The sequence below is a fragment of the Triturus cristatus genome, chromosome 1_1, assembly GCF_964204655.1.
Source record: "Triturus cristatus chromosome 1_1, aTriCri1.1, whole genome shotgun sequence".
NCBI lineage: Eukaryota > Metazoa > Chordata > Amphibia > Caudata > Salamandridae > Triturus > Triturus cristatus.
Genome location: NC_140579.1, coordinates 158,569,206 through 158,594,290, shown reverse-complemented (window position 1 = coordinate 158,594,290; position 25,085 = coordinate 158,569,206). Strand labels below are relative to the sequence as shown.

Sequence of the window (25,085 nt, the reverse complement as noted above, 5' to 3'; positions counted from 1 at the left end):
GACCTTGCAATGGAGGCCTGGCTCTCTGAGGAGGGGTGTTCGGAGAGGAAGGCTGGGACTCCTAAAGCGAGTCAGTGCAGACTGGCAATCATTCGGTGTACAGGAGCCCTTGTGCAGGGTTTTGTCCAGACCTCAGGAGGACTTCAGTGAAGCTGTGTTGAAGGGGAACCCTCCCCGGTTTGAAGCACCTTTGTCAAAACATTAGTTTTGAACACGACATCAGGCAGCATGATGTTGAGGACCTCCATCGCCCTGCACATCACAGTAGTGAAGGATGAGCCTTCCTCCGAAGCCTGACCAGGAGGGGAAAGCATGCCTGAGTCTAGGGAGGTGTACAAGCAATTTGCATCACCCAGCTCCGCAGACTAACTCTCCTATTCAGGGTCCTCCTCCAAGGAACCATACACCTTCTCATCACCTACACCTCAGGGTGGTACAACCTGTCAATGGGAGGAAAGTCCTTGTGATGGTAGGGCCTGGATGGCGTCAAGCGGCTTCAGAGTAGAACCGGATCGGTGTCAGGATGACAATAGGTTCATCATTAAGGGGTGCTAGTGGCGCTAGATGGTATGGAGGCCACAAGGGCCTGGCTGGTGTGAAGGGTGAACAAACCGACGGTAGCCCATCAGGGGCACATCTAGGCTCCATGGTGTGCAAAGGCAGGCCAGAGGGAATCGGTGGCCCAAATATAGTGTGCATGGTGTGGTAAAACTGAGTTGCGGGGCGTTGCTCCGGTGCCCGAAAAATTCGGGATAGCACGGAGCAGGCCCGGACGCTGGCTCCACAGGTGAAGTGTGGGAGTGGGCCTTGAAGCACATGGTCGATTGGGTGAAGTTTAAGAGAGCTTCCATTTCTTCTTGTGTTTCTTCTACTTGCCCGACTCTGACGTGGAGCTTTTGGAGTAGGAAGACAACTGTCCGCGGGAACCTCTCCTGGAACGGCACCAAGATCTTCTACGGGAACATGGGGCCTTCTTCTTTCCACCACCATGAGCTTCATTGCACGCTGGCAAACGGCCTTTATCGGCATGGACTTGCACTCAGTGCAGGCCTTGTGGTCATGCTCCGACCCGTGGCACCAGAGACAGACCAAGCAGGGATTGGACACAGACATCTGTCTGTGACAATCCCCACAAGGTTTGAACCCTGAAGGCTTAGCAGTGGACATGTCCCTAGCACACTGGGAGCAAAGCTTAAAAAAAATTAATAAAAAGTTCGACAAAAGTCGAAAAAAGTTGGTCAAAAAGTGACTAAGGCAGCTCTCCAGATCCATGTTGTTGATGCGGACGGAAAGGAATTGATGTTAGCGTGCAGGGGTGGCACCTGTATGGGCACAGCGATGTCACTTCTAACACGGACGCCGCTGAGCCAAAACGACGCTATCTCCCGGCGCATATAGGTACTGCTCAAGAGTTTCCAGATCCAGTCTGACACCTGGGGAATATTCGAAGGTGAGAAATCTGTGGTTAGAAGTTTCTATCAGAAATTGCAATCATCGTTTTTGGGGGGAAATTTGAAAAAAGCGCTGTCCAATGTTTTTATCTTCCAAGAAATTGCATCAGCAAACGTTGTTATGCTATAAGGAACAAGAAGAGTTGTAAAAAAAATATTTTGCCACTGTTTTTGCATTTCTTTAAATAGCAGTTTATTTTTCCTATTTTTTGTTGTTTTCACCTACTTGCAGTTTGTGGTGGAAACAGGTGTGAACCACATGGGTGAACTCGGACAGCTATACATTTCTGAAAATTAAACACAATTTTTAATCCAGCAAGTGAGGATTTGTGTAGATTGCTCATGAAATTCCCGCAGAAAAAAAATCACTGAATAAAAAACGAATGAAAAGGCAAAAAACAAACAAACTGAAATAGATTGTAAGAAATTAAGATTCTGGCTGTGAGGGTGAAACTCACGCAGGAACCACCAACCCTCGTCAGGGGGGGGTGAGGGAGGGGGGGCTGGGTGTCACAAGAAATTAACTTGTGTTCAACCCTTTGGTATCTTGGCAAAGAGCAGCCAGGCTTAACTTAGGGGCAATATAGTAAAAACACAACACAAGAAAAATTCCACAACCAATTTTTTAAAAAAGAGCCTAATTTAATAAATAATTTGACACCAAAATGACAAAACTCTAATCGGTAGAAACGTAGAGATGCAATTTTATGGAACAAATCTTTTTATTTGTTTTGAAAAGAGGCAAGGTGAAATGCAGTCCTGCTACAGGACACCGCTGTATGCCTACAACCTCCAAGGCCGGCAGCGCATTACTAGCATATGAACATAGATACACAGCTTGAAGCCTACAACCCAGAGGCTGGAGATGCAATTTTAAAGACTGAAGTGAATATGGCACCAAAAACTCCAAAGTGCCACTCGCGGCTCTCTGGTTGTGTGAGACCAGGAAAAAGTCAAAAGTTCAGGCTGACAGCAAAGAAGCGCGGGTGTAATACAGGGACCAAGTCAGTCCCGCTGAAAAGTTACCTTCTCAGTCTAGGGCAGACTCACGTTCGTGGTGGGGGGAGCCTTGAGGAGCAGGGAAGCACAGCAGACAGTTGTTGATATAGCGCAAAGAGAATACCTACCACTGCGGACAGTCATCGCTGTAGGGCAAAGATCCTGTTGTCATTGTGAACAGTCAGTCCAGAGCTTCGGGGCACTCCAAAGGAGCGGTCCATTCTATAGCACGAAAAGTGGTTTTAGTGTAACTTCGCGTTGGTTGGCAGTGCAAGCAACATGGTTTTGGTGTCAACGGGCCAGTTCGCGGTCACAAAGAGCCCAAAAACTTCAATTCAGCTCCACTGAGGCCACACCAAGGATCTAGGACCTGAGGGGCACCAGTTGGGGGTCAGGAGCTGGATCCAGCTGGATATGGGTGCTGGTTCAGGTGTTAAGGAGCCTGTTACATCCCTGCAGCTCTGAACAGGAAGCCAGCAGACTATCCCTTGATGTAAATGTAAATGTCCAGTATTTGTAAAGCGCGAACAATTACCCGAAGGAGTCAAGGCGCTGGGGGCCCTCAGGAAGATTAAGCAAGCTATTGCCGAGAGTCACATGGTGCTGGGCTGATCTGCCGCCGGTGCCGGGGATCGAACCGTGAGCCCCCGGGTTCCGGAGTCAGACGCCCTGGCCGCTGCTCCACACCTCTTCCACTCTGTCACTCTGTAAGTCCTGGGTTCAGGTGCAGGTTTATTCCCTGACTCAAGCAGGAGGGCAGTAGGGTAGCATTCCAGCAGAGAAGCAGTGTGGCAGTCCTTTCGGCAGCACAGAAGTCCTTCTTCCTGGCAGTCTTCACAGGTCTAGAAGTGTTTTTTAGAGTTGGTGCCTAAGGTCCAATATCTATTCATGGTGCCTCCTTTGACTTGGGAGAGGCTTCTAGAAGTTTCCCCTTGAAGTGCACAGGTGTCCTGCCTCGCCTGCCCTGGCTCAAGACTAACTACAGAGGGTATGCAGCCCTTTGTGGGAAGACAGGACTCAGCCTTTTCAAGTGTAAGTAGGGCTGTGCCAAGCTCCAACCCCCATCCTGACAGTGATGGCCCATCCAGGCACGCCTAAACGCTCTATTGTGTATGGCTGTCTAGGAGGAATACGAAAAGCCCAACTGTAGGCTTCAACTAGTCATGTCCCCCAGAGGAAGGCTGCAGGCACTAAATGGTTAAGGCAGGAAAATGCTAACTTTCTAAAAGTGGCATTTTCAAAATTGTAATTTAAAGTCCAACCTTACCAAAAGAGAGGATTTTTTTTATAACAACCTCAATGACAAAAACATGAACTGGCTACCTGTTCCAATGTGGAAGCTACAGCTTATTAAATGTAATAAAGTAACTGCAATGTTATCCTATGGGAGAGATAGGCCCTGCAATAGTAAAAAACAAATTTAAGAGTTTCTCACTGCCAAGACATGTAAAACTTAAAAGTACATGCCCAACTTTTTTTTTTTTTTTTAAACACTGCACCTTGCCCTCTGCATTATCCAGGGCTTTCCCAAGGGGTGACTTATATGTATCAAAAAAGGAAGGCTTGGGCCTGGCAAAAGGTTTATTTCACAGATCTAAATAATAGTTTAAAACTGCACACACCGGCGACAATGGCAGGCCTGAGGCATGTTTAAAGGGTTACTTAAGTGTGTCTGGCACAATCAGTGCTGTAGGCCCACTAGCCGATGTGCTTAACACTTTGTATTTGTCTATATTACCAGAAATGACACCCCGTCCCCAGAGCTTAGCGCCTTGTCCTCTTTCTCTCTCTCTTTTTTTAGTCTTTTTACAGAGTCTTTTTGGATTAGATCGGCTGATCTTCTCTCCACTTGTCAGAGGTAATTAAGGTTATACTGAGTTGTGGTAGTATGCATTGAGAGGAAACCGCACGTCCCTTTGTTACTCATTAAGGTTTTCATTTTTTCATTCTAATTCACAGGTCCTGATGAGAGACCCTCTAAATTAAGGGTTCTCGAAACGCGTAGACCTTGTTGAGCGACCACAAGAATTTGGAAATGGTTTAAAATCTAACAATATTGAGAGTTATTGTGTTATTGATACTATCTGTGGTCTGATAAAATAGAATATCAAGTGTTTAGTTTTTTACCACAAGATTGATAGAGCTGTGTGAATGTTTTGTCGGTACCAGTATGTTTGGAGCAAAGAAGAGTGTTTTGTCTAGAATGTTTGAAGTGTATGTTTGAAAAGTGTATTGTCTATTTCACGTATGATGTTTCATTTATGTGATTTGTCATCCTTTTGTTGCATTTTGTCTAATGGAAGGACGATAAAGTTTTTTTGATACAATTAAATTGATCGATTAATTCGAAAAAAGAAATTCTTTCTCGCATTTTGTTGTCTTTCAGAATGTGTCCTCATAAGTTATTCTGAGGTTAAAATAGTAGCAGTACTAGCAAATCTGTTGTTTATTCAATTGCAGGCCCACTAGTAGCATTTATTTGCAGGTCCTGTGTACGTGTAGTACCACTTTATTGGGGACTTACACCTAAATTAAATGTGCCAATCGGGTATAACTCAATTTCAACAAGTTTAAAGGAGAGATCAGAAGTATTTTAGCACTGGTTGGCAGTGCTAAAGAGTCCAAAGGCCAAACAAATTTGGCACAAAAGTGGATGATAAAGGCAAATGTTTTGGGGGTACCCAACAGAGAGGGCCAGGTCCAACATAGTTGACAATGTTTTCATCTGTAATTTTTTGCCTTGATGCCCAGTTTAAAAAAGCAATAGTGTTAAGTCTGTCAGACCCTTCTGGTCACATGGCTATACAGTGTTTGCAGGTTATCTAAAAAAAAAAAACCCAAAAAAAAACAGACAGGCTCAAGAACTGTGCCTTTGCTAGGAATGGTTTCCCACTGTCGTCATTAACCCCCAAGTGATATAAACTCACCCCGCACATATCCATCACCAGGCTGGCGCACCGTGCATACACTCACACTCACTCACCTACCATCCCCCCATTCATTCCCACCCTTGATTTGAGACGCCTCCCTTTTGCTGTGCTGCTCTCTCAGGGAGATAACAGCAGCCCAGACAACCTTTCGCTTGTATGTTTTCCCGCCAAGCATGTCGGGAAACCTGAGCTCAGTGTAAAACGGTGTGAACTGAGGCGGCCGTTTTGAAATAGCTTGAGCCTTGAGGAATGAGTCTCGGACCCCTGTCGCATGTTTTAGAGGGTCCCTGTGATGTCGGATATTGTGAGACACCTAGGGGCACCAGTGGGCCGTGAGGAGCCCCTCGGCCAGGAGGCTGTCCAGACACAAGAGATGCATTCCACGCTGCAGCTATTGGGCCGAGGGTTTCTCCTGGAGCCCTCTGAATTCCAGCCCATGTTGTCTCCAGAAGGAAGCGATTCTTGCTAAATGCTCCACTTGATAAGCAGAGGGGGCTGGGACACGAGCTCAGCGGGGCATCTCTGTGGCAGCAGATGGCCCGAAGGCAGGTGGGCTAGTGGCACGGGGTAGGGCCCCGTCCCCAGGAACATAAGGTGTGCATCTTCATTGTTTTTCTATCAAAAAAGACGGCTCAGAAAAGACAAGTAATCAGCCTTGGAAAAGTATACACTTTTCACCCCAAATCACGAACGACCAGCACAAGACCACACACCACACTTTTCTCACAGCATGTCTTTTTATCTTGTCATAATAGTATAGATGTCCCCACTCTCGATGGAGAATTGTTAGTATGCGCATGTACACATTTATATGGAGAGCTGCTTAAACTTCTAGAAAAGTTTTTTACTGGACTTTCCTTACCATAACTCTCGATTACAAAGTCTATACCCATACAAAGTTACAGTAAACAAATTATTTTCCCGGTGCTGACTGTCAGAGCAACGGGGGCCTAAGTCACTATGCGACTACCCGGCTTGGGGTGGCGGCAGAAGGAGACAGGCGTATATGGTTTATCACTAGCCCCGTGGTCCCAATGCCTTTTGTACCACAGTATGCTAACAGGTTACTGCAGTTTAAATAAAAGATACCCTCGCATCCTGCACTGTATTGAATACAAGTTGAATCTCAAATTGTTTTCCAACTAAAACTCCTGATCAATGTACTTAGAAATATACCAAGTAAATGAGCGGGTTGTTTTCCTCCGAGCGGGGCTTGGCTTCAGCATTCGGCTCGCGCTTCCAGGCTGTCCTTTAACAAGTTCATATGCGTGAACATCTCCTGTTGTGGGGCGTGCACATCTCCTGTCCCCCTTCGGCCAAGAAACCAACGACAATAGATCTCGCCAAGGCGAGCAACGCATGTGCTGCATCGCTAGGCGAGACCTAAAAATGAATGAAAAAGGGTTGTGAAGGAACCGATCAATTTTTTATTTGTGCACATGGTACAGAGTTTAGGAACAGTGGTTATCTGTACAACTCTGAATCTTGGGTTACCCATACTATCCTGATTTAGAGGGCATTTTGCTAAACATTTTCTTTTTTGTATGCAGGCTAACATTTGGAAGCCAAAAATAGAGAGAAATTCCATTGATAATAACAAATGGTATACTATTCTTTGTTCCCGCAGTTCTCCTAATAAAAACAGTAGCTCACATTTCTAGTTGGGGTTATTGTCTAGAACAGGAAAGGCCCCATTAGGCAACGTGGAGGCATCCCCCTGAAAAATAGCCAATAGGTATTCAGGTATTCCCCATGAAAAATAGCCAATTTTGGCAATGTGGGCAGCAGCAGTACTTGAGCCTGGGCTCAGCCGCCAGTCATGGAAACCTTTTTTCCTGAATCATCACCATGCCACTTTTCTAATTGCTATTACGTTTATAATAGTAATTAGAGAATTAATACTGCCGGATTGGCTGTCACTTTCTGGTTCTCAATTGAGCAAAGGTCAGGTAGCCAAGCATTTCACAAAGGCACATGTGCCACCCATCGTAACTTTGTGGGCTAAGACAGCGCTTGCATTGATTCCGAATTTGCTGGCCATTATTTAGGGCTTCCAAACATCAGGACCCGCTTTTTAGGTCTCGCCTAGCAACGCAGCGCATGCGCTGCTCGCCTTGGCGAGATCTATTGTTGTGGGTTTTGCTTCCGAAGGTGGGACAGGAGATGTGCACGCACGCGCCCGGACAGCCTATGTGCACGCGTACTGGTCATGTGTACGTGTGCACATCTCCTGCCCCTCCCTGTCTCCTGCTCACTGTGCCTGCGCAAGTAAACTCGTTGTTTACTTAAGGCAGCCGTCCGGTAACTGTCTCTCCTCTCTCTCTCAAACTGGCCGCTTTGGGAGGCCAAGCTCCTTTCTATTTGGTGCAGCCTTGTTTTTTGATCCTGTCAAGCTCCCAGGCAAAGGGGCTTGGCATACAAAAATAGAATTAGCACTGTTTCTTTTGCTTTCACAACGCGCTTTAACTTTAATATGGCACACTCATGCCTTTCTGTTGAAGTAACTCTCCGTGCTCAGGCAAGGCTTTCCTGTCATTGTAAATCTACATTAATGGAAAGCTAAGCCCTGCGGGGATGTATTCGCTTCTCATCGTGCCAGCCTTTTGTAGCAGGGCGTGTGATGTTGTTGGTCTATGTCACAAAGGGTAACCTTTCATGAACGACAAGGCAGTTTCCAAGTAAATTATGCATGGCACCAAGCATTGGGAGTCCTACTACTCCGGAGCGTGAAAGCAGCCTCAGGTTTTCAAACCCACGTTACGTTTTATCGACTCTTCCTTTCAGGTGTATGAAAATCACTTCTTTCACTTTCATTGAGTCATGCTAAACTTGCATTTTTAGTGTGAACGTAACAGCTCATTATAACCCATGTGTTTTTTTAATACTGTTATGTATGTTTTCATGAGAGCATTAAGAGGTTAGCACTAAAAGTTGTTTAAAAAAATATGCTGCCAGTGTTGTCTGTCGTACAGAAGCAGTATTACTTTGAAATATGGATTTTTTTTTCTTCGTTTTGCTGTTTTCGTGCTCGAAACAAGGGCTTTGCTTTTGGTGTTGCACCTTACTTTTTATCACGTTTGGTAGTCGGTCGACACTGGTGCTTTCCTTTCCTGTTGATTAATGCAGTCATCCAGGTTTGGCACTTTTCACTTGTACCTGTATTTGCTTTCATCTTTTGCCCTTTACATAATCTCCTTCATTTTATCAAAAAGTATCGCTAAGAAGGAACATTACAGACAAAGGTGACACTAAAGGCGTCTTATATTATTTCTCGTAGAGCTATTCAAATGATCACAGGTTTGAATCCCGACGGGTCAACTCATCATCCTTCCTAGGTTGATATTGAGTACCATAAACCTCTTTTATTCAGCTCCAGGATACCAAAAGAGTCAAACGTGCATTTCCACAAATATACATTAAGTATGTCAGTATTACCTTATTTGTTTTTTGCTTGCATTTCAGTGATGTGAGGAGTAATGTTATTTTTTTTCGGTGTAGCGTACATGTTAGAGAAACAGCCTCCTGGGGCCAGAAAATACCCTATGACACAAGATGGCAGCACCTAATAAACCCATGAAGATTAAGCTTATGATTTAGAATGTTGCCATCGCTGTCTGCTTCATCAGTTGTAAATATTGTATTGTATGGGTGGCTGCACAAGTTCTACTTTTATTTTTATTATTAAACCGATATGGGTAAAAGGATGAAGACTTTTGCAGCCATCCTGTTTTGTTGAATACATCATGTAAGCTTTTCCCTGTGAAGCGGAAAAATGTACATATCAAAACATGGGTCACAGCACCAGAAATCTGGCCACACGATGAGAAAATCTAAAATGAAGGCAGAAAAGGCAGAAATGTTTGGGGGATAAATCAGTTTGCATCTCTCGCAAGGGTGCAGTGCAAGACCGACTCTCTGCAGACAGTAACTGTAGCGTTAAGTAACTATAGCAGGGTGTGTGTATGTTGTAGCATGTCAGTGAACAGTCTCCAGCTTAGGGCTTGTTCAGAAGGTTAATATTGATGGTTTCTCGATGTAAATGTATGCAATCTTCTCAAACACGTGCAAAAATCCCCATAATGTAAATGCGAGACATCTGCATTTGTAGCAGTCTTTGTCGCGCAAATAACAGCATATGCAGTGCTTATGTCTTCCTGGTGAATATATTTCGGTAAGATTGGGAAGGCTCTGACATGTTATTACATTTGCTTTGGAAAGGTGAATTTCAAGCATGACTTCAGTGATGTGTTCTCGTTGTGCATTCACTAACAATTTCATTGATGTGGACAATATACACTTGTGCAAAGGTATGTTGCAGTGCAGCAATATCGATCCTTTTTTCTGCCGGTATGGAGCAAGTGTGTAGTGGGCAAATTGAGCATTGTTGTTTCCGAAAGGCCACTGGAGTCTAATAATTTAGACTCAGTAAAATATCTTTTATGTTTTAAAGAGGGATGTGTGAGCTGTTTTTCAAGTTTCTGAATATGGGTGCAAGGACATATCCCGAGCACCCAGTTTATTTGTTGTAGGGTAAATCGAGTGGGTATCTATTGGGGAGAGGATGTGGTCCGTCGGCTAGACTGACGACTTTGGTGCTGGAAACCAGGGCTCGAGCCTCGGGGTCGCGTCCACATCCTGTGATTCTGGGCAAATCACCTAATCTCCCCGTGCCTGAATGTGTAACGTAACCGGTGCTCATGTAAAGCGCTCCATTACCTTCGGGTCGAGTTCGCGCTATATAAATATGCAAAATAAATAAATAATAATCTACTCTAGTGGGAAGTGGTGTCTATCCTTCATACTTTTCCTCCGAAGTAGTCTGATGACCTATGCTCTCCTGCTTCTGCAACGTGCCCTCTCCGTGCGCTGCTTAGTAACAGTGCCGATAATGGAACATTTTATATTTTGTTTTTAAAAGTGTTGCACACAGCGCTTCATCTTTAACATGGCAGCCGTGCTTTTGTTTGCTTATGTGCAGGTCGCCCACATCAAATTTACTAACACTATTTTTTATTTATGTTTTTGAAAGCGTGCCATGCTGCACTTTCACTTTTGTAGCAGCACCTAGGCCTTCATTTTCTGCACACCGCGCTTAATATGTACGATGGCGGCTAAACTTTTCTTTTCTTATGCGCAGGTCACCAAAATCAACTTTGCAAACATTTATTTATTACTTTTTAACAGTGTGCCATGCCGCACCTTCACTTTCGTTGTAGCGGTCACGCCTTCCTTTTCTACACACCGCGCTTCATATTTAAAATGGCAGCCGCGCTTTTGTTTTCTTCTGTGTGGCTCACCACAAACAACTTTTCACACATACCAACCAGTCACAAACGCTATCTAACAGGAAGAACAGCGGTTGGCAATGGCAAGGTAACTGGCACAGGATCATCTGATAACATATTATAATATATTCACTTAGGCCTGTTTTCCTTATCTTACATTTGCTTAAATACCTTTCGACACCTTTTACGTTTAGCATTTACTTTTTATTTTACGCAAAAAATGCTAAAGTTTACACATGTTGTTTTTAAAAACACGTAATAAAACCAAACCTGACATTTTATGGATAGGTAAAACACTTTGTTAATTACAACGCCAATAGCTCTAACGCTTGAAAATGCGAGACCTATTGCATTGCAAATGCTTGTTGAGGTAGCTCCAGGTGCTTTTGTCTTCAGCCCTGTACTTTCCAGGGCTATCTGTCAATTATTTATGTCTTGAGAAGGCTTTGTGCCTATGTAAGAGGCGGGAATGTGGGCCAGTCTGTTACCTTGTGACCTGGTCTCACCAGGTGCAAAAACAACAATTGATGGACAGAATGCAGAACAATGTCATACATTCACCCCAGTACAGAGATCTGGGCCTAAATCCATCGTGTTTTTGCTCACCATGCCATTCCAGTTTGAACCCAGCCGTATGCAAATCAGTCTTGACCCTGTGCCTCATGGGAACAGTCCAGCCCGAACTGCCAAGCCAGGTCCTCCCTGGACTGGAACCAAGCATCCTAGGACCGGTTTCGGGGTTTCACCCCTCTTCAGCCAGGATAGCTTGATTCCAGTGGCATAGAGAGCACGGGACTCACGTCTGAGCATACCCGTCCCACTCGGGGTGACAAATGCAAAAACAACAATTGATGGACAGAATGCAGAACAATGTCATACATTCACCCCAGTACAGAGATCTGGGCCTAAATCCATCGTGTTTTTGCTCACCATGCCATTCCAGTTTGAACCCAGCCGTATGCAAATCAGTCTTGACCCTGTGCCTCATGGGAACAGTCCAGCCCGAACTGCCAAGCCAGGTCCTCCCTGGACTGGAACCAAGCATCCTAGGACCGGTTTCGGGGTTTCACCCCTCTTCAGCCAGGATAGCTTGATTCCAGTGGCATGGAGAGCACGGGACTCACGTCTGAGCATACCCGTCCCACTCGGGGTGACAAATGCAAAAACAACAATTGATGGACAGAATGCAGAACAATGTCATACATTCACCCCAGTACAGAGATCTGGGCCTAAATCCATCGACGGAATGTCTGCATTGTCAGCATTCCGTCCATCATTTGTTTGTTGTAACGCTTTTCGCCCTAAGTGGGATGGGTATTCCCAGACGTGGGACCCGTGCTCACTACGCCACTGGAGTCAAGCTATCCTGGCTGATGACGGCTGATAGCCAGAAACCGGTCCTAGGATGCTTGATTCCGGTCCAGGGAAGACATGGCTTGGCAGTTCGGGCTGGACTGTTCCCATGAGGCACAGGGTCAAGACTGATTTGCATATGGCCATGTCTAAACTGGGGTGGTGTAGTGGGCAAAAGAACGATGGATTTAACCCAGATCTCTTGACTGGGGGAGAATGTCTGCATGGTCAGCATTCCGTCAATCATTTGTTTGTTGTAACGCTTTTCGCCCTAAGTGGGATGGGTATTCCCAGACGTGGGACCCGTGCTCACTACGCCACTGGAGTCAAGCTATCCTGGCTGATGACGGCTGATAGCCAGAAACCGGTCCTAGGATGCTTGATTCCGGTCCAGGGAAGACATGGCTTGGCAGTTCGGGCTGGACTGTTCTGTTCCCATGAGGCACAGGGTCAAGACTGATTTGCATATGGCCATGTCTAAACTGGGGTGGTGTAGTGGGCAAAAGAACGATGGATTTAACCCAGATCTCTTGACTGGGGGAGAATGTCTGCATTGTCAGCATTCCGTCCATCATTTGTTTGTTGTAACGCTTTTCGCCCTAAGTGGGATGGGTATTCCCAGACGTGGGACCCGTGCTCACTACGCCACTGGAGTCAAGCTATCCTGGCTGATGACGGCTGATAGCCAGAAACCGGTCCTAGGATGCTTGATTCCGGCCCAGGGAAGACATGGCTTGGCAGTTCGGGCTGGACTGTTCCCATGAGGCACAGGGTCAAGACTGATTTGCATATGGCCATGTCTAAACTGGGGTGGTATTTTAAGTACCTCCAATAAAAGGTATCAAAATCTGCAGTGAGGAAGAAAATAAATGAAAGAAGAATAAAAGAAAGAAGGGGGTGCAATGGAGTACAGATGGGATGGAGAAGATGTATAATATAAAAAACTACTCAACTGGAAGCATCAAGCAGAGAAGAAGACCGCAAGAAAAGGGTAAGAGCAAAGATGCTATGAAGAAGATGCGAACTATGGGAGTGAGTGGAAGGAGATGGTTACAGAAGGAGAACAAAAAATAACTAGGTACAAGCACGAGGAAAAGGGTGAAACCAAGGTAGAACTAACAGAAAAACAATGAGGATAAATTAAAGGATTGCGAATGGAAGTCAGGGCAAAATCGTGGCGAGAGAGAGAAATTTAGAGGCACAAGGAATGTTAAAGATCACAACATCGAGTGAGGTGGAGAAAAGGGATAATGGACAGCAGCTAAACAAAACAGGTGATGGTGCAGAGCAAAAAGTACGGGAGTGGAAGGAGTAATAGGAGAGGATTGCTAATGTGATCAGCAATGCAAAGAGAAGGACAGACAAGACAGTGAAACAGATGACTTGCGTAAGACAGAAAAAGGAAAGATGAACAGGCAACAGAAGGAAGGAAGGAAAGGAGAGGGCAATACCTTCTTTATGGCCTGACACTTGGCTGTCTCAGAAAATCCAATCATCTTCTCAGGTGAGCAGATCTTGATGAATGGAAAGTTGGATTCTTCAGAAATCTTTGCTGCCAGGGCAGTTTTTCCACTGTGTGGAGGGCCTGTGAAACAGGAAGCGGAGCTGGTGATGAAGGCATCAAGCTATAGAGCATTCAACTGACCAAACATGGATTGAATATGCTACTTACCAGTATGCATCTGTTCTTGGCATGTAGGGCTGCTGACATTCATATCTGTGCATAGATCGCCGCCTAGTGTTGGGTCCGGATGATTGCACATTGTTGTCCTGGAAGAGTCTTCGAAGTATCCTGAGATGGGTGACTCCTCCCCTGGACCACAGTGCGCATGGGCATCCTCTCCATCCCCAGATTGTTTTTCGCCATTGTGGCAGTGATGGAGTAGATACAGGAAGTGATGACCATGCTATACAGTAATTCTGAGAGCTGCAGCTGCTACAGGCGCCGGGGAGGAGGGTGGGCGATATGAATGTCAGCAGCCCTACATGCCAAGAACAGATGCATACTGGTAAGTAGCATATTCAGTTCGAGGCATGTGGGCTGCTGAATTCATATCTGTGCATAGAATACACAGCAGTACCTCCTATTAGCGGCGGCTACCCGTGCCAGCTGCAGCAGTCTGAAAAAGAGTTTTGAGAACAGCCTGTCCTACAGCTGCCTGCTGTTTTGAGTGTACATCTACACAGTAGTGTTTGGTAAATTTATGTATAGTGGACCATGTGGCTGCTCTACATATTTCCTGTAAAGGAATGTTTCCCAGGAAAGCCATGGACGCCCCTAACTTTCGTGTTGAGTGGGCTCGTGGGGAAATCGTTAATGTGCGTTTAGCTTTCTGATAACAAATTTGTATACATTTAACGATCCATCTGGCTATACCTGCTTTGGAAATGGCGTTGCCCTTGTGTTGTGGAGAGAAGGCAACGAAGAGTTGTTTAGTTTTCCTAAAGTTTTTAGTTCTGTCAATGTAGTACATGAGTGCCCTCTTTACATCTAGTGTGTGGAGCATCCTCTCAGCGACATTTTGTGGGTTTTGAAAGAAAACAGGCAGTTCAATGGTTTGGTTCATGTGGAACTGCGATATTACTTTAGGCATGAATTTGGGGTTGGTACGTAGTACGACCCGGTTTGCGTGAACTTGTATAAATGGCTCCTGAATGGTTAGTGCCTGGAGTTCACTAACTCTCCTTAAGGAAGTGATGGCAACCAGGAAAGCCACTTTCCAGGTGAGGAATTGAATCTCACATGAATGGAGAGGTTCAAAGGGTGGACCCATTAGTCTGGTGAGGACCAAGTTGAGGTTCCACACCGGTGCTGGGGGGTGCCTTGGGGGAATCACCCGTTTAAGTCCCTCCAAGAAGGCTTTGATGGCAGGCACTCTGAATAAAGAGAGGTGCTGCCTGTTTTGGAGATAGGCAGCTATTGCGGTTAAATGGACACGTATCGAGGTGTATGCCAGATTGCATCGGTATAGGTGTAATAGATAGCAGATTATGTTCTGAATAGATGCGTCTAGCGGGTTAATGTCATTGTTGTTGCAATAAATGACAAACCTCTTCCATTTGGCTGCATAGCAAGCTCTGGTAGTGGGTCTCCTAGCTTCCTTAATGATCTCCATACAGTCAGGTGGCAGGTTTAGGTAGCCAAACTCTAGGACTTCAGGAGCCAGATTGCCAGGTTCAGCTGTTGCGGATCTGGGTGCTGAATTTCTCCATGGTTCTGCGTCAAAAGCGCGGGTTTGAGCCGCAGCCTTTGATGCGGCACTACGGAAAGTTCCAGAAAGGTGGTGTACCATGGCTGGCGTGCCCATGTCGGAGCAACCAGGATTAGTGTCAGTGAGTGCTGTCGCAGTTTGCGTGCCATCAGCGGTATCAATGGCGCTGGGGGAAAAGCGTACGCAAATCTGCCGGACCAGTTCATCGATATCGCATTGCCCTGCGACTGTGGATGTGGGAAACTGTCGGCAAAGCTTTGGCATTTTGCGTTTTCCCTTGTGGCGAATAGGTCTATCTCTGGATGACCCCACTGCTGGAAGTACGGTTGGAGTACTGATGGGTGTAACTCCCACTCGTGCATCTGGTGGCTGTGTCTGCTGAGCAGATCCGCCATCTGGTTGTCCTTGCCTGGGAGGTGTTCCGCCATGAGGAATATGTTCCTCTGAATGGCCCACTTCCACATGCTCTGAGCCAGATGAGACAACTGTGGAGAGTGTGTTCCTCCCTGCTTCTGTATGTAGTACATGGCAGTCATGTTGTCCGTCCGGATCAACACGACCTTGTTGCACAGGTGTACTTTGAATGCTTTCATTGCCAGGAAGATTGCCATCAGTTCCAGAAGGTTGATGTGCATCTTCTTTTGTTGTGTAGTCCATAGTCCCTGCACTGTGTAATTGAGTACATGAGCTCCCCATCCTTGGAGAGACGCGTCCGCTGTCAGTATTATTTGTGGAACAGGCTCTTGGAACGGTCGGCCCTTGCAAAGGTTTTGTGGATTCCACCAATGCAGAGAATTGTATGCCCGACCGCTCACCAACACTAGGTCTTTTAGTTGCCCGTGAGCCTGATTCCATTGACGTGCTAAGCACTCCTGAAGCGGGCGCATATGTAGTCTCGCGTTTGGGACTATGAAAATGCAGGAGGCCATCATGCCTATTAACTGCATGAACACTCGCGCCGGAAGGGAGTGTTGAGGTTGGAATTTGGAGATCAGCAGTTGTATGCTGTTGATTCTCACTAAAGTTGGCTGAGCTGTGGCAGCCAGAGTGTTGATTGTCGCGCCTAAGTACTGTTGTACGTGCGCAGGTTGGAGACTTGATTTTGGGTAATTTAGTGAGAATCCCAGATCGTGAAGAAGGTGAATGGTTTGGGACATGTGGGTGGCACATTGTTGTGCTGACTTGGCCTGAACTAGCCAGTCGTCCAAATAAGGGAAGACGTGAATATTTTGTCTTCGCAGATGCGCGGCCACTGTCGCCAGGCACTTGGTAAAGACCCTGGGTGCTGTTGTTACTCCGAAGGGGAGAACTTTGAACTGATAGTGATTCCCTTGAATAGTGAATCTGAGGTATTTCCTGTGTGAAGGGTGTATTGGTATGTGGAAGTATGCATCCTTCAGGTCTAGTGTAGCTAGGAAGTCCCCCTGACTGAGTAGTGGGAGAACCTGTTGGAGGGTGAGCATATGGAAATGCTCCGAAAGTATATATAGGTTTAGGGGTCGCAGGTCTAGGATAGGTCTGAGCGAGCCGTCCTTTTTTGGGATCAAGAAGTACAGAGAGTACACCCCTGTGCCCTGCTGGGCGATGGGCACTACTTCTATGGCCCCTTTTGCGAGCATAGCAAGCACTTCTTGCTGGAGTAAACCTAAGTGTTCGGCTGACATAGGACGGTGCTTTGGTGGTATGTTGGGTGGAGTGGAAGTGAGTTCCAGACAGTACCCATGTTGAATGATGTCCCTGACCCACCTGTCCGTGGTGATGTTCTTCCATGCGGACAGGAACAGCTGGAGTCGTCCCCCGACAGGTGTTAAGTGGTCGGGGGTAGGGAGAGGGCGTTACTGTTTGTTCTTTGGGGAGGACCTGGTGTTGCCATATCCACGTCCCCTGCCCTTGGTGCTGGATCCACGATATCCACCCCTGTTGTTTTTGTCGTAGGTGGTTTGTGTGCCACCTTTAGAATACTGTTGTTGTGACCCCTGACCTCTTGACGTTCCCCTATTTCCAGTGCGACGAAAGGAGCCACTACGGAATTGCTGCGTTTGTAGCGCCCCCATAGATTTGGCAGTGTCTGTGTCTTTTTTTATTTTCTCTAGGGTAGTGTCAACGTCTGGGCCAAATAAAAATTCCGTGTTAACCGGTAAGTTCAGGATATTGTTTTGGATCTCGGGTTTGAAGCCTGAGATGCGTAACCAGGCATGGCGTCGCAGCATGACACTTGTGTTTATTGCCCTGGCCGCTGTGTCAGCTGCGTCTAGGGCGCATTTTATGGATGCATTAGTGAGGAGTTGTCCTTCTCTAATGAGGAGTTCCGCTGACTCTTTATACTCCTCTGGTAGATGTTGGAGCAGTGACTCCAACGTGTCATAATGTGACCTGTCATAACGTGCCAGGAGTGCCTGTGTATTGGCAATGCGCAGGATATTCGCTGCTTGCGCTGCAATACGTTTGCCCGATGTTTCAAGGACCTTTGACTCTTTGTCTGGGGGAGGAGCATCACCAGTCGTCTGTGAGTGGGCTCGTTTGCGAGCGTTGGCAACCACCATAGAGTCTAATGGCAACTGACCCCTAATGTATTTAGGGTCTCCAGCTGCAGGCTTATATTTCTTTTCGATCCTGGGGTTTAACAACCGGGCTCTTGTGGTGTCCTTGAAAATGTCTTTGGCAGGTTTCAGAACCCCTTTAAGCATGTGCAGAGTCTTGACAGTCCTTTCTGAAGATCCGAAAGTGTCAAGCAGGAAGTCCTCCTCAATGGCGTCAGAATGTAGTTCTACCCCATGATGAGCAGCAGCCCGTTCGATAAGGGCATTAAATGCGGCCGTGTCCTCTGTAGGAGATGTTTTAATGTTGTAGAGTTGCGCATCCTGAGTATGTGGCGCGATACTTTGGTCTGTGGGGTCATCCCAGGCCTGATCAGGGTCTTGTGGTTCATCGGGATCTGCGTCCCCGGGGTAGATGGTATCGTCACCACCGTATTCCTGCATCGGGTCCGATTCAGAATGGGTAGGAGAAAAGGACTGCGGATCCAGTTGGAGGGGATGGAAGTGTTCTTGTAGCACTGGTTCCTGCTCCGCCGGTAGCTTGCGTTTAAGAGGAATTTTGTATGGAACTTCTTCCCTGACTGGCGTTATATTGCGTTTGTGGAGCATTAACCTGCCAGTGTCGGCGTCGATAAATTGCGGCCCCGAAGAATCTTGTTCTGTTAGGCCAGTGGTGGTGGACTGTGTGTGTAGGACACGTGTCCGAATCTGAAATAGTTTCGGTGCCGATATCGGTGGCAGCCCAAATGTAATGTTGGTGGGCTCCGAGTGCACTCTACAGGGTGAGATAGTGTCGGGACCCGAGGTAGAGTGGAGGGCTACCCGGTCACGGATGCGTTGTAGAGATGCAGAGACCTGCTGCACAGCAAACTGAGATGGTGGTTTGGTGGGTATCTTGGTAGTGGGCGTCGAGGCCGACCCCGACTTTTTTGTTGGAAGGGGGTCACTGGTCTGAAGGGATGCATCGATAGTCGATGTAGTCGAGGACTTATTCGGCATTGGTGCTTTAGGTGTCGACGTAGCCGAGGCGGCCATCTTGACTGCGGAGGTCACGGGCTTCGGTGTCGGCGCCTTGTGGTGCCCGAGGGCACGCTTCTTCTGTGCGTCGACCGCGTCTGCTGCGGTGAGCTCGGCGCCGAAGTCTATGTGTACGCGTTCGGAGCCGACGACTTTTTTCGGCGTCGGCGCCGGGGCAGTGGATTGTTTCGACGCCTTTGATCCGACCACCACCAGTTTCATTTTCGATTTTGAAGGGACTGGAGCGATGGATGTTTTTGGGTTTAACAACCCGGTCGTCTTTGGTAATAGTGGTTCTTGCATAGTGTTCGATGCCGGGCCGGAAGGCGGGGCCGAGGAACCATGTATTAGGTCTTGGGTAAGGCCCGAAGGCGATCCCTCGACCGGAGCCTGACAACGATGTACAGTTTCGGCCTCCGTTTCGACGGATTGGCCTAGCTCCTCGGGAGAGCTGTCTTCTTCGGCCCCATAGGCTTCGTCGAAGTCCCCTACCTCGTTGACGGCTTCTTCACGTCGAAAGAGCCCTTCGTCATCGTCGTCCGATTGGGAACCATGCTCTGAAGCGGGGCTAGAGACTATTTCTTCCACGCTCTCGGCGTCCTCGGTGCTGAATATATTGGTGGGTGCGGGCGCTGCCTGCTGCGCCTCGAGCCTCGCTGCCCGTCGGTTCCGTAGAGTTTTCTTGGATCGGAACCGCGCGTAGGCCATGCATTTCGATTCGTCGTGATCCGGCGAGAGACATTTATTACAGACCGGGTGGACGTCGATATGAGGGTACTTGGCGTGGCACAACGGACACCTCTTGAACGGAGTCCTCGATTCCATCGTCGATCGAGCGTCGAAGTTTGGACCAATTTGGTCCGGAAGTTGGAAGAGGGTGTGGAGCACTAGAACTAGTAGTCGACACCGAACGGTAACAGTACCGACGAAAACTATAGGCCTTTTGGTCTAAACTAAGTATTCCGAAGTTGAGCTAAGATAGTTGCATCCGAACCCAATGGCGGAAAAAAACAATCTGGGGATGGAGAGGATGCCCATGCGCACTGTGGTCCAGGGGAGGAGTCACCCATCTCAGGATACTTCGAAGACTCTTCCAGGACAACAATGTGCAATCATCCGGACCCAACACTAGGCGGCGATCTATGCACAGATATGAATTCAGCAGCCCACATGCCTCGAACCTGAAAATACAGTATTCTCCTAGATCTGGAAACTGGACAATACCTTCCAGAAGGACGCTGACCAGTGGAGTACGGTCGCTGTTCATGGTCTGCTGCACCAGCAGCTCCCCATCCTCCATGACACGGGTCACAGGGTCTCCCCACATGATGATGCCATTCATGATGTAAGAAGCGTAGTCCTCCTGGTTTGTACCGAAGGCCTTTGTGATTAAGGAGACCAGAGAAACATGTCACAGTGACAGCAAAAGCAATACCAAGGATGTTGCAGGAATAGCCGAAGTGAGATTTAGGCCTCAATCGCTAGTTGTTTGAAGCATCATAAAAACTCTACTTCCTCTTGGGCCATTGTAACATGTAGCCCTTTCACACACTTGCTTGAAAACTTTACTCAAAGGAAAAATACGAGTTGTATATGTTATGAATTTACTCACAGGTTTAATATCATTCTCCAGTGATGTTAGGAAGTCACCTCTTGTGACCTGCAGACTCTGTGCCTTCTCTGTGTCCACTTCCACTTTGACGCTAGCCTGAAAGAAATAAGTAACAGAGTTCAATTCCAAGTTGTGGAGAAAACACATCAATACAATGCTCGGAAGTGGACTCAAGTGTCCTGTTGCAGATCACGGCAAGCCTCACTGACCAATAATTCTACACATTGCAGGCCCCAATTTTTTAACAGTACATTTGTAGCATAATTATGGACCGGCATTTGAAATGTCCATCCAGGTGGATGCTTTATACGTCTACATGATATCAATGACAATGAGCCTAAAATGGTGCCATACAACCACAATATCCTTTTTATAATCCAAGATTCCGGGCTTAACATTGGGAGACAAGCATGCAAATCTGTGAAAGATAAAATATAGGAGAAATAGTTTTACTTGAATGTAAATTTGATGAGCAATATAAACTAATTGGAAAGTGCTGTACTAGTGGATCTTCCTACCTCGGTGATGATAGGACTGTACTAGCTAAAAAAAAAAAATGCTGTTTATAACAAGATGCACCAGAGGGTCATCTTGTCATGATATTCAGACCACTGACCTGTGTGGCTATTAAGGTAGTTAATGTGAGAAGTTGGCCTGATGTAGGATGTCACTAGTTCTAGTGTACTGGTTTTTCTGCTTAACTCTAGTCCTGACCCATCTATCTGCCTTCTTTCCCAATTCTTGGGGAGAAGTCAAATCAGAATCAATCAGGTGTTGATGCAGTAGCTGGTTTTGACAGTTGTTAAGGATTTGTTCTCTCATGATCAAATTATACAATCCTGTATAGTCCTTAACCTTACTTCCCACTAGCCAGCCTTCCAGAGCCTTAGTGGCACAATCTACAAAGTCAGTCCAGTCCTGAGTCTGTGTCTTCTGGGTATCCCTGAACAACAACCTGTATTGTTCAGTGGTTAAGCCAAACCCATCAATTAGAGCACTCTTCAGGACAGTGTAATTGTCTGCATCCTCATCACTAACTGTGAGGAGCTTGTCTCTGCCTTTCTCAGAGAAGGAGAGCCACAAGATAGCTGCCCACTGACTTTGGGGTACCTGCTGTACTTTGCAAGCCCTCTCCAAAGCAGTTATCCATTTGTGGATGCCATCCCCACACTTGTAGGGAGGGACATCTTGCTCAGGCTTCTATTATCATAGGTCCTGTCTCTATCCTTAGGGATATTGCTGCCACCAGTGGGTTCTAACCCACTTAACTTTTGCTCTCTAGCCAGAGCAAGCTTCTCCTTGGCAAGGGCAAATTCTTCCCTCTCAATCCTTAGATTAGCTTCCCTCATTCTGGCTTCATGCTCCTTTCTCTGGGGGGGGGAAGTCATTCCCCTGTGAGAAGAGGCATTAGAGATGCTAGAGACATGGGAGTGTATGGATTCCCTTGAAGGGGATCTGTCTCTCCTGATTCTCTAGTTAAGCCCACTTGTGGGTCTGTATGGGGGGACCCCATGCAGACTCCCATGTAAGCTTAGGTTGGCCTGGCTAAGTCTTCTAACTTTGACCTGGCTGTCTACCTCCTCATCTGAAGTCCCTTCTGACTCATCTGTAGCGGGTAGACCCTCACCTGTACCTAGGGTACCAACCTGGGAGGCCCTAAGAGCATCATACTCCTCTAGGATCTCTACTAGCTGAATGAGGGTAGGGTTTGCACCCTGTTTTAACTTTCTGGAGGTACACAATTGTCTCATCTCCTGAAAAGTTAGGGTATCATATCTAGAGGGGATCTTTCTAAGACCTACCCCTCCTGAGGGAGAATCTACTTGATCTCCTCCCAGAGACATGATCTAGTGAGGGTGTGGTGTGTGCACCTACCTACACTAGTTGTATCTACTAAACCTCTCTAGTAGTTGTAGTCAGGGTGTGCTAGGCCCTTCAACCTACAACAACTAAGTCCAGCAGGACTTAAGTATTTATATTCTATGTTATATGTACCTAAACAATATCTGTGTGATCTTTCAATTTAGTATCTCAAGATTACAATGGTATTACAACAGCAAGCTCAGATCCCAACCGCTGCTCACCAATGTGAGAAGTTGGCCTGATGTATGATGTCACTAGTTCTAGTGTACACCTTATATCAGTCCAAACAACCCTTATGGTGATTGGTTGTAAAGTCAACCTTATAGACCAGCTATCCTAGTGGTAGCATGGACAAGAGCAGTCTTAGGCTAAACTCTGAATGGCATGTGAAGCCAGCTGTGATACCGTATATAATCCCTTGAATACCAAATGAAAGGACACCAACAAATATATATATGTATATATATATATATATAAAAAATAAAGTGTATTTATTCTAGTCAAACCCTCAGCACTCTTTATGAGATTAGAGGTAAGTACAACACAGTCTTATTCACGCATACATTAAGTCACACAGGTAAGTAATACAGTTAGGTCCTAAGGGCCACGCAAACCATATACTAAAGAAGTGGTATAAGGACCACTGTCACGGAAATAGGATAGGCCTAGGCCATCGCTGGGGCTACACTGCACTACACAAGGTTAGGAAGTGGGAGGCCCACGGGATTCAGGTGCAGAGTGGAAACACTCTCGCGTAGTGCGTATAATCGATAGAAATAGTACAGTTCTGAAATAAGCAGTTTTAGGACACTTCTGGTATAGCTATAAAGTCGAGACTCGGAAACTAGACCCTAGGATAGTCAATACCCTTGTGAGCACCGAAGTACCCAAGTTACCTAGCCCACGGGCTGCGGGTGCATAGGTGTGAACTTGCGTCGGGTTTCGTCGTGGACTTCTATGGATGCCTGAAGGAAAGTTGCTGACAGGCAGTCAGTGAAGAGTGTCCGGTGGATCCCAAGGCCGGGATCAAGAAGGAAGGATACCTGCAAGCAGAAGGGACAGAGTCAGGGTCACTAGCCAGTGACCACGTGGAACCAGGAATGAACCAGGCAATGTCGTGAAGTTTGCAGGTGAAGAGGTGAAGCTTGTCGCAGCAGCCACGGGTACCAGGAGACGTCGAGGATGACCAGGACCAGGAGGCGAGCTGTCCCACGAAGGCTCTTGCTGTCGGCGGCGTCGAAGTCGAACTAGGACTCATCAAGCCTTGGCAAGCGGAACCCACAAAGAAGGGAGGACTTGCTTCTGGTGCAGACCAGGAAGGTCTGAGGTGCTTCTCTTTTGCAGAGGAGCAGGAGCCAGTCTGGAGGAGCCCAACCAGCAGTGGAAGTTCCAAGGTGTGTCGTCGCAAAGGCCGCTAGCCAACGGGCAAGCAACCGGACAGACGCGGCAAGCAGGAAAATGCAGAAGGGCCCCACGCAGGACTCGTGGACTGTGGGGGGCTGATCTTCGGTGCAGATGGTGCTTGGGGTCGGGGCTTCTCAATCCCCGGTGCACAACTTCGAGGGTGCCTCAGAAGCTGCGCTGGAAGATACTCGCCACTTTTCCCAGGTAGCTGGTCCCACGTCTCTCGTCGCCTCCACGAATCTCAGCTCGGCTGTGGATGTGGATCAGGGTCGGAGAAGTCTGGAAGTCAAGGCTCTGGTCAGGCTCTGCAGTCGGACCCTCGTAGAACTTCAGCAAAGGGTAAGTCTCTTGATGGTGCCTGTTTGCACAGGGTAGCCACTCCTTGGCCACAAGGGAGATTCTTCAGTCTTCTTCTTTCGTCGAATGTCGAAGGTCCAGAGTTTCTGTTCAAGTTGCTGGTTCAGGATAATCTAATCTCCTGGGGCCCAGCTACCACTCTTATACTAATCTGGGGGGCTGGGTTGCCTGCTAGGTCACGCCTTATGGGTGGGACCTGGGAGGGGGGTGGTTACACCCCCTTCCCTTTGTCCAGTTTCGCGCCAGGACTGGGGCTGGAGTGCCCCAGCACCGGTTTGAACTGGACTATGCATGGGACACCTTGTGTGCCCCAGGCAGTGTCTCGTTTCTTTCATCCCTCCCTGCCCCAATACACTAAGGCCTGTCTGGGGTGGTGCTCGCACCTCCCAAGGCAGGAAACCTATTGTCCAAGCCTCCCGTACCGGGATCACTCCCAGCAGCAGGAGGCCAGACTTGTGTCGTGGCAGCAGCATCCATTTTGTGATGCTGGGCTCTGGTTAATTTTAACCGGGTAAGTAGGTTTCGACATGTCTTCTCCCTCTAGAAGGGAGGGATAATATCCTCATCCCCAGAAATGGGATGGGGGTATTATTGCAAAGTGTTAGACACCTTACACGACATGTTTTGATAAAGCCAAACCATAGTTACCATAACCGTCTAAGATTATAAGGCACTTTAAGAGTATATGGTAGGCTATATCATAGAACAGCTATAAGGACATGGTTCCGAAAGCTGCAGACAGGCTCAGCTCATGCTAGAGCACCATCTCACATGTTACCAAGCACTCTGCCTCCAGGATTGTTAAGGCCTGCCATAGGAGTGGCTGATAGGTACACATGTGTCTATATATAAGATAGGTATAGGAATACTACACCTAAGCAAGGGGTGATTACACGACCTTGCCCCAGCTGAGTGATCAGCCAGTTGTGTCATAATGGAAGGCCAGGCCAGGGGTGGCATAATACATGCTGTAGCCCCGGGTAGGCCTAGGGTACACCTATGCCCTGGGTACCTAAGGTACTCTGTACAGGGGCCAATAAGGTGATCCTATCCAAATGGGTTATG

At 47.2% G+C, this 25,085-nt stretch overlaps 1 protein-coding gene across 4 annotated transcripts in view; it reads right to left on the bottom strand.

Moving 5' to 3' along the window:
• The window catches only part of LOC146869886 (vesicle-fusing ATPase), a 1,522,848-nt gene that overhangs the window by 231,414 nt on the left and 1,266,349 nt on the right, over window positions 1–25,085 (bottom strand). For all 4 annotated transcript variants that reach the window (XM_085623863.1, XM_085623829.1, XM_085623831.1 and 1 more), the window contains 3 exons: window positions 20,397–20,492; window positions 20,009–20,165; window positions 13,470–13,603 (listed from right to left, as the gene is read on the bottom strand). In XM_085623863.1, coding sequence (XP_085479989.1) covers window positions 13,470–13,603; window positions 20,009–20,165; window positions 20,397–20,492 — 387 coding nt within the window. The remainder of the gene's footprint in view (window positions 1–13,469; window positions 13,604–20,008; window positions 20,166–20,396; window positions 20,493–25,085) is intronic.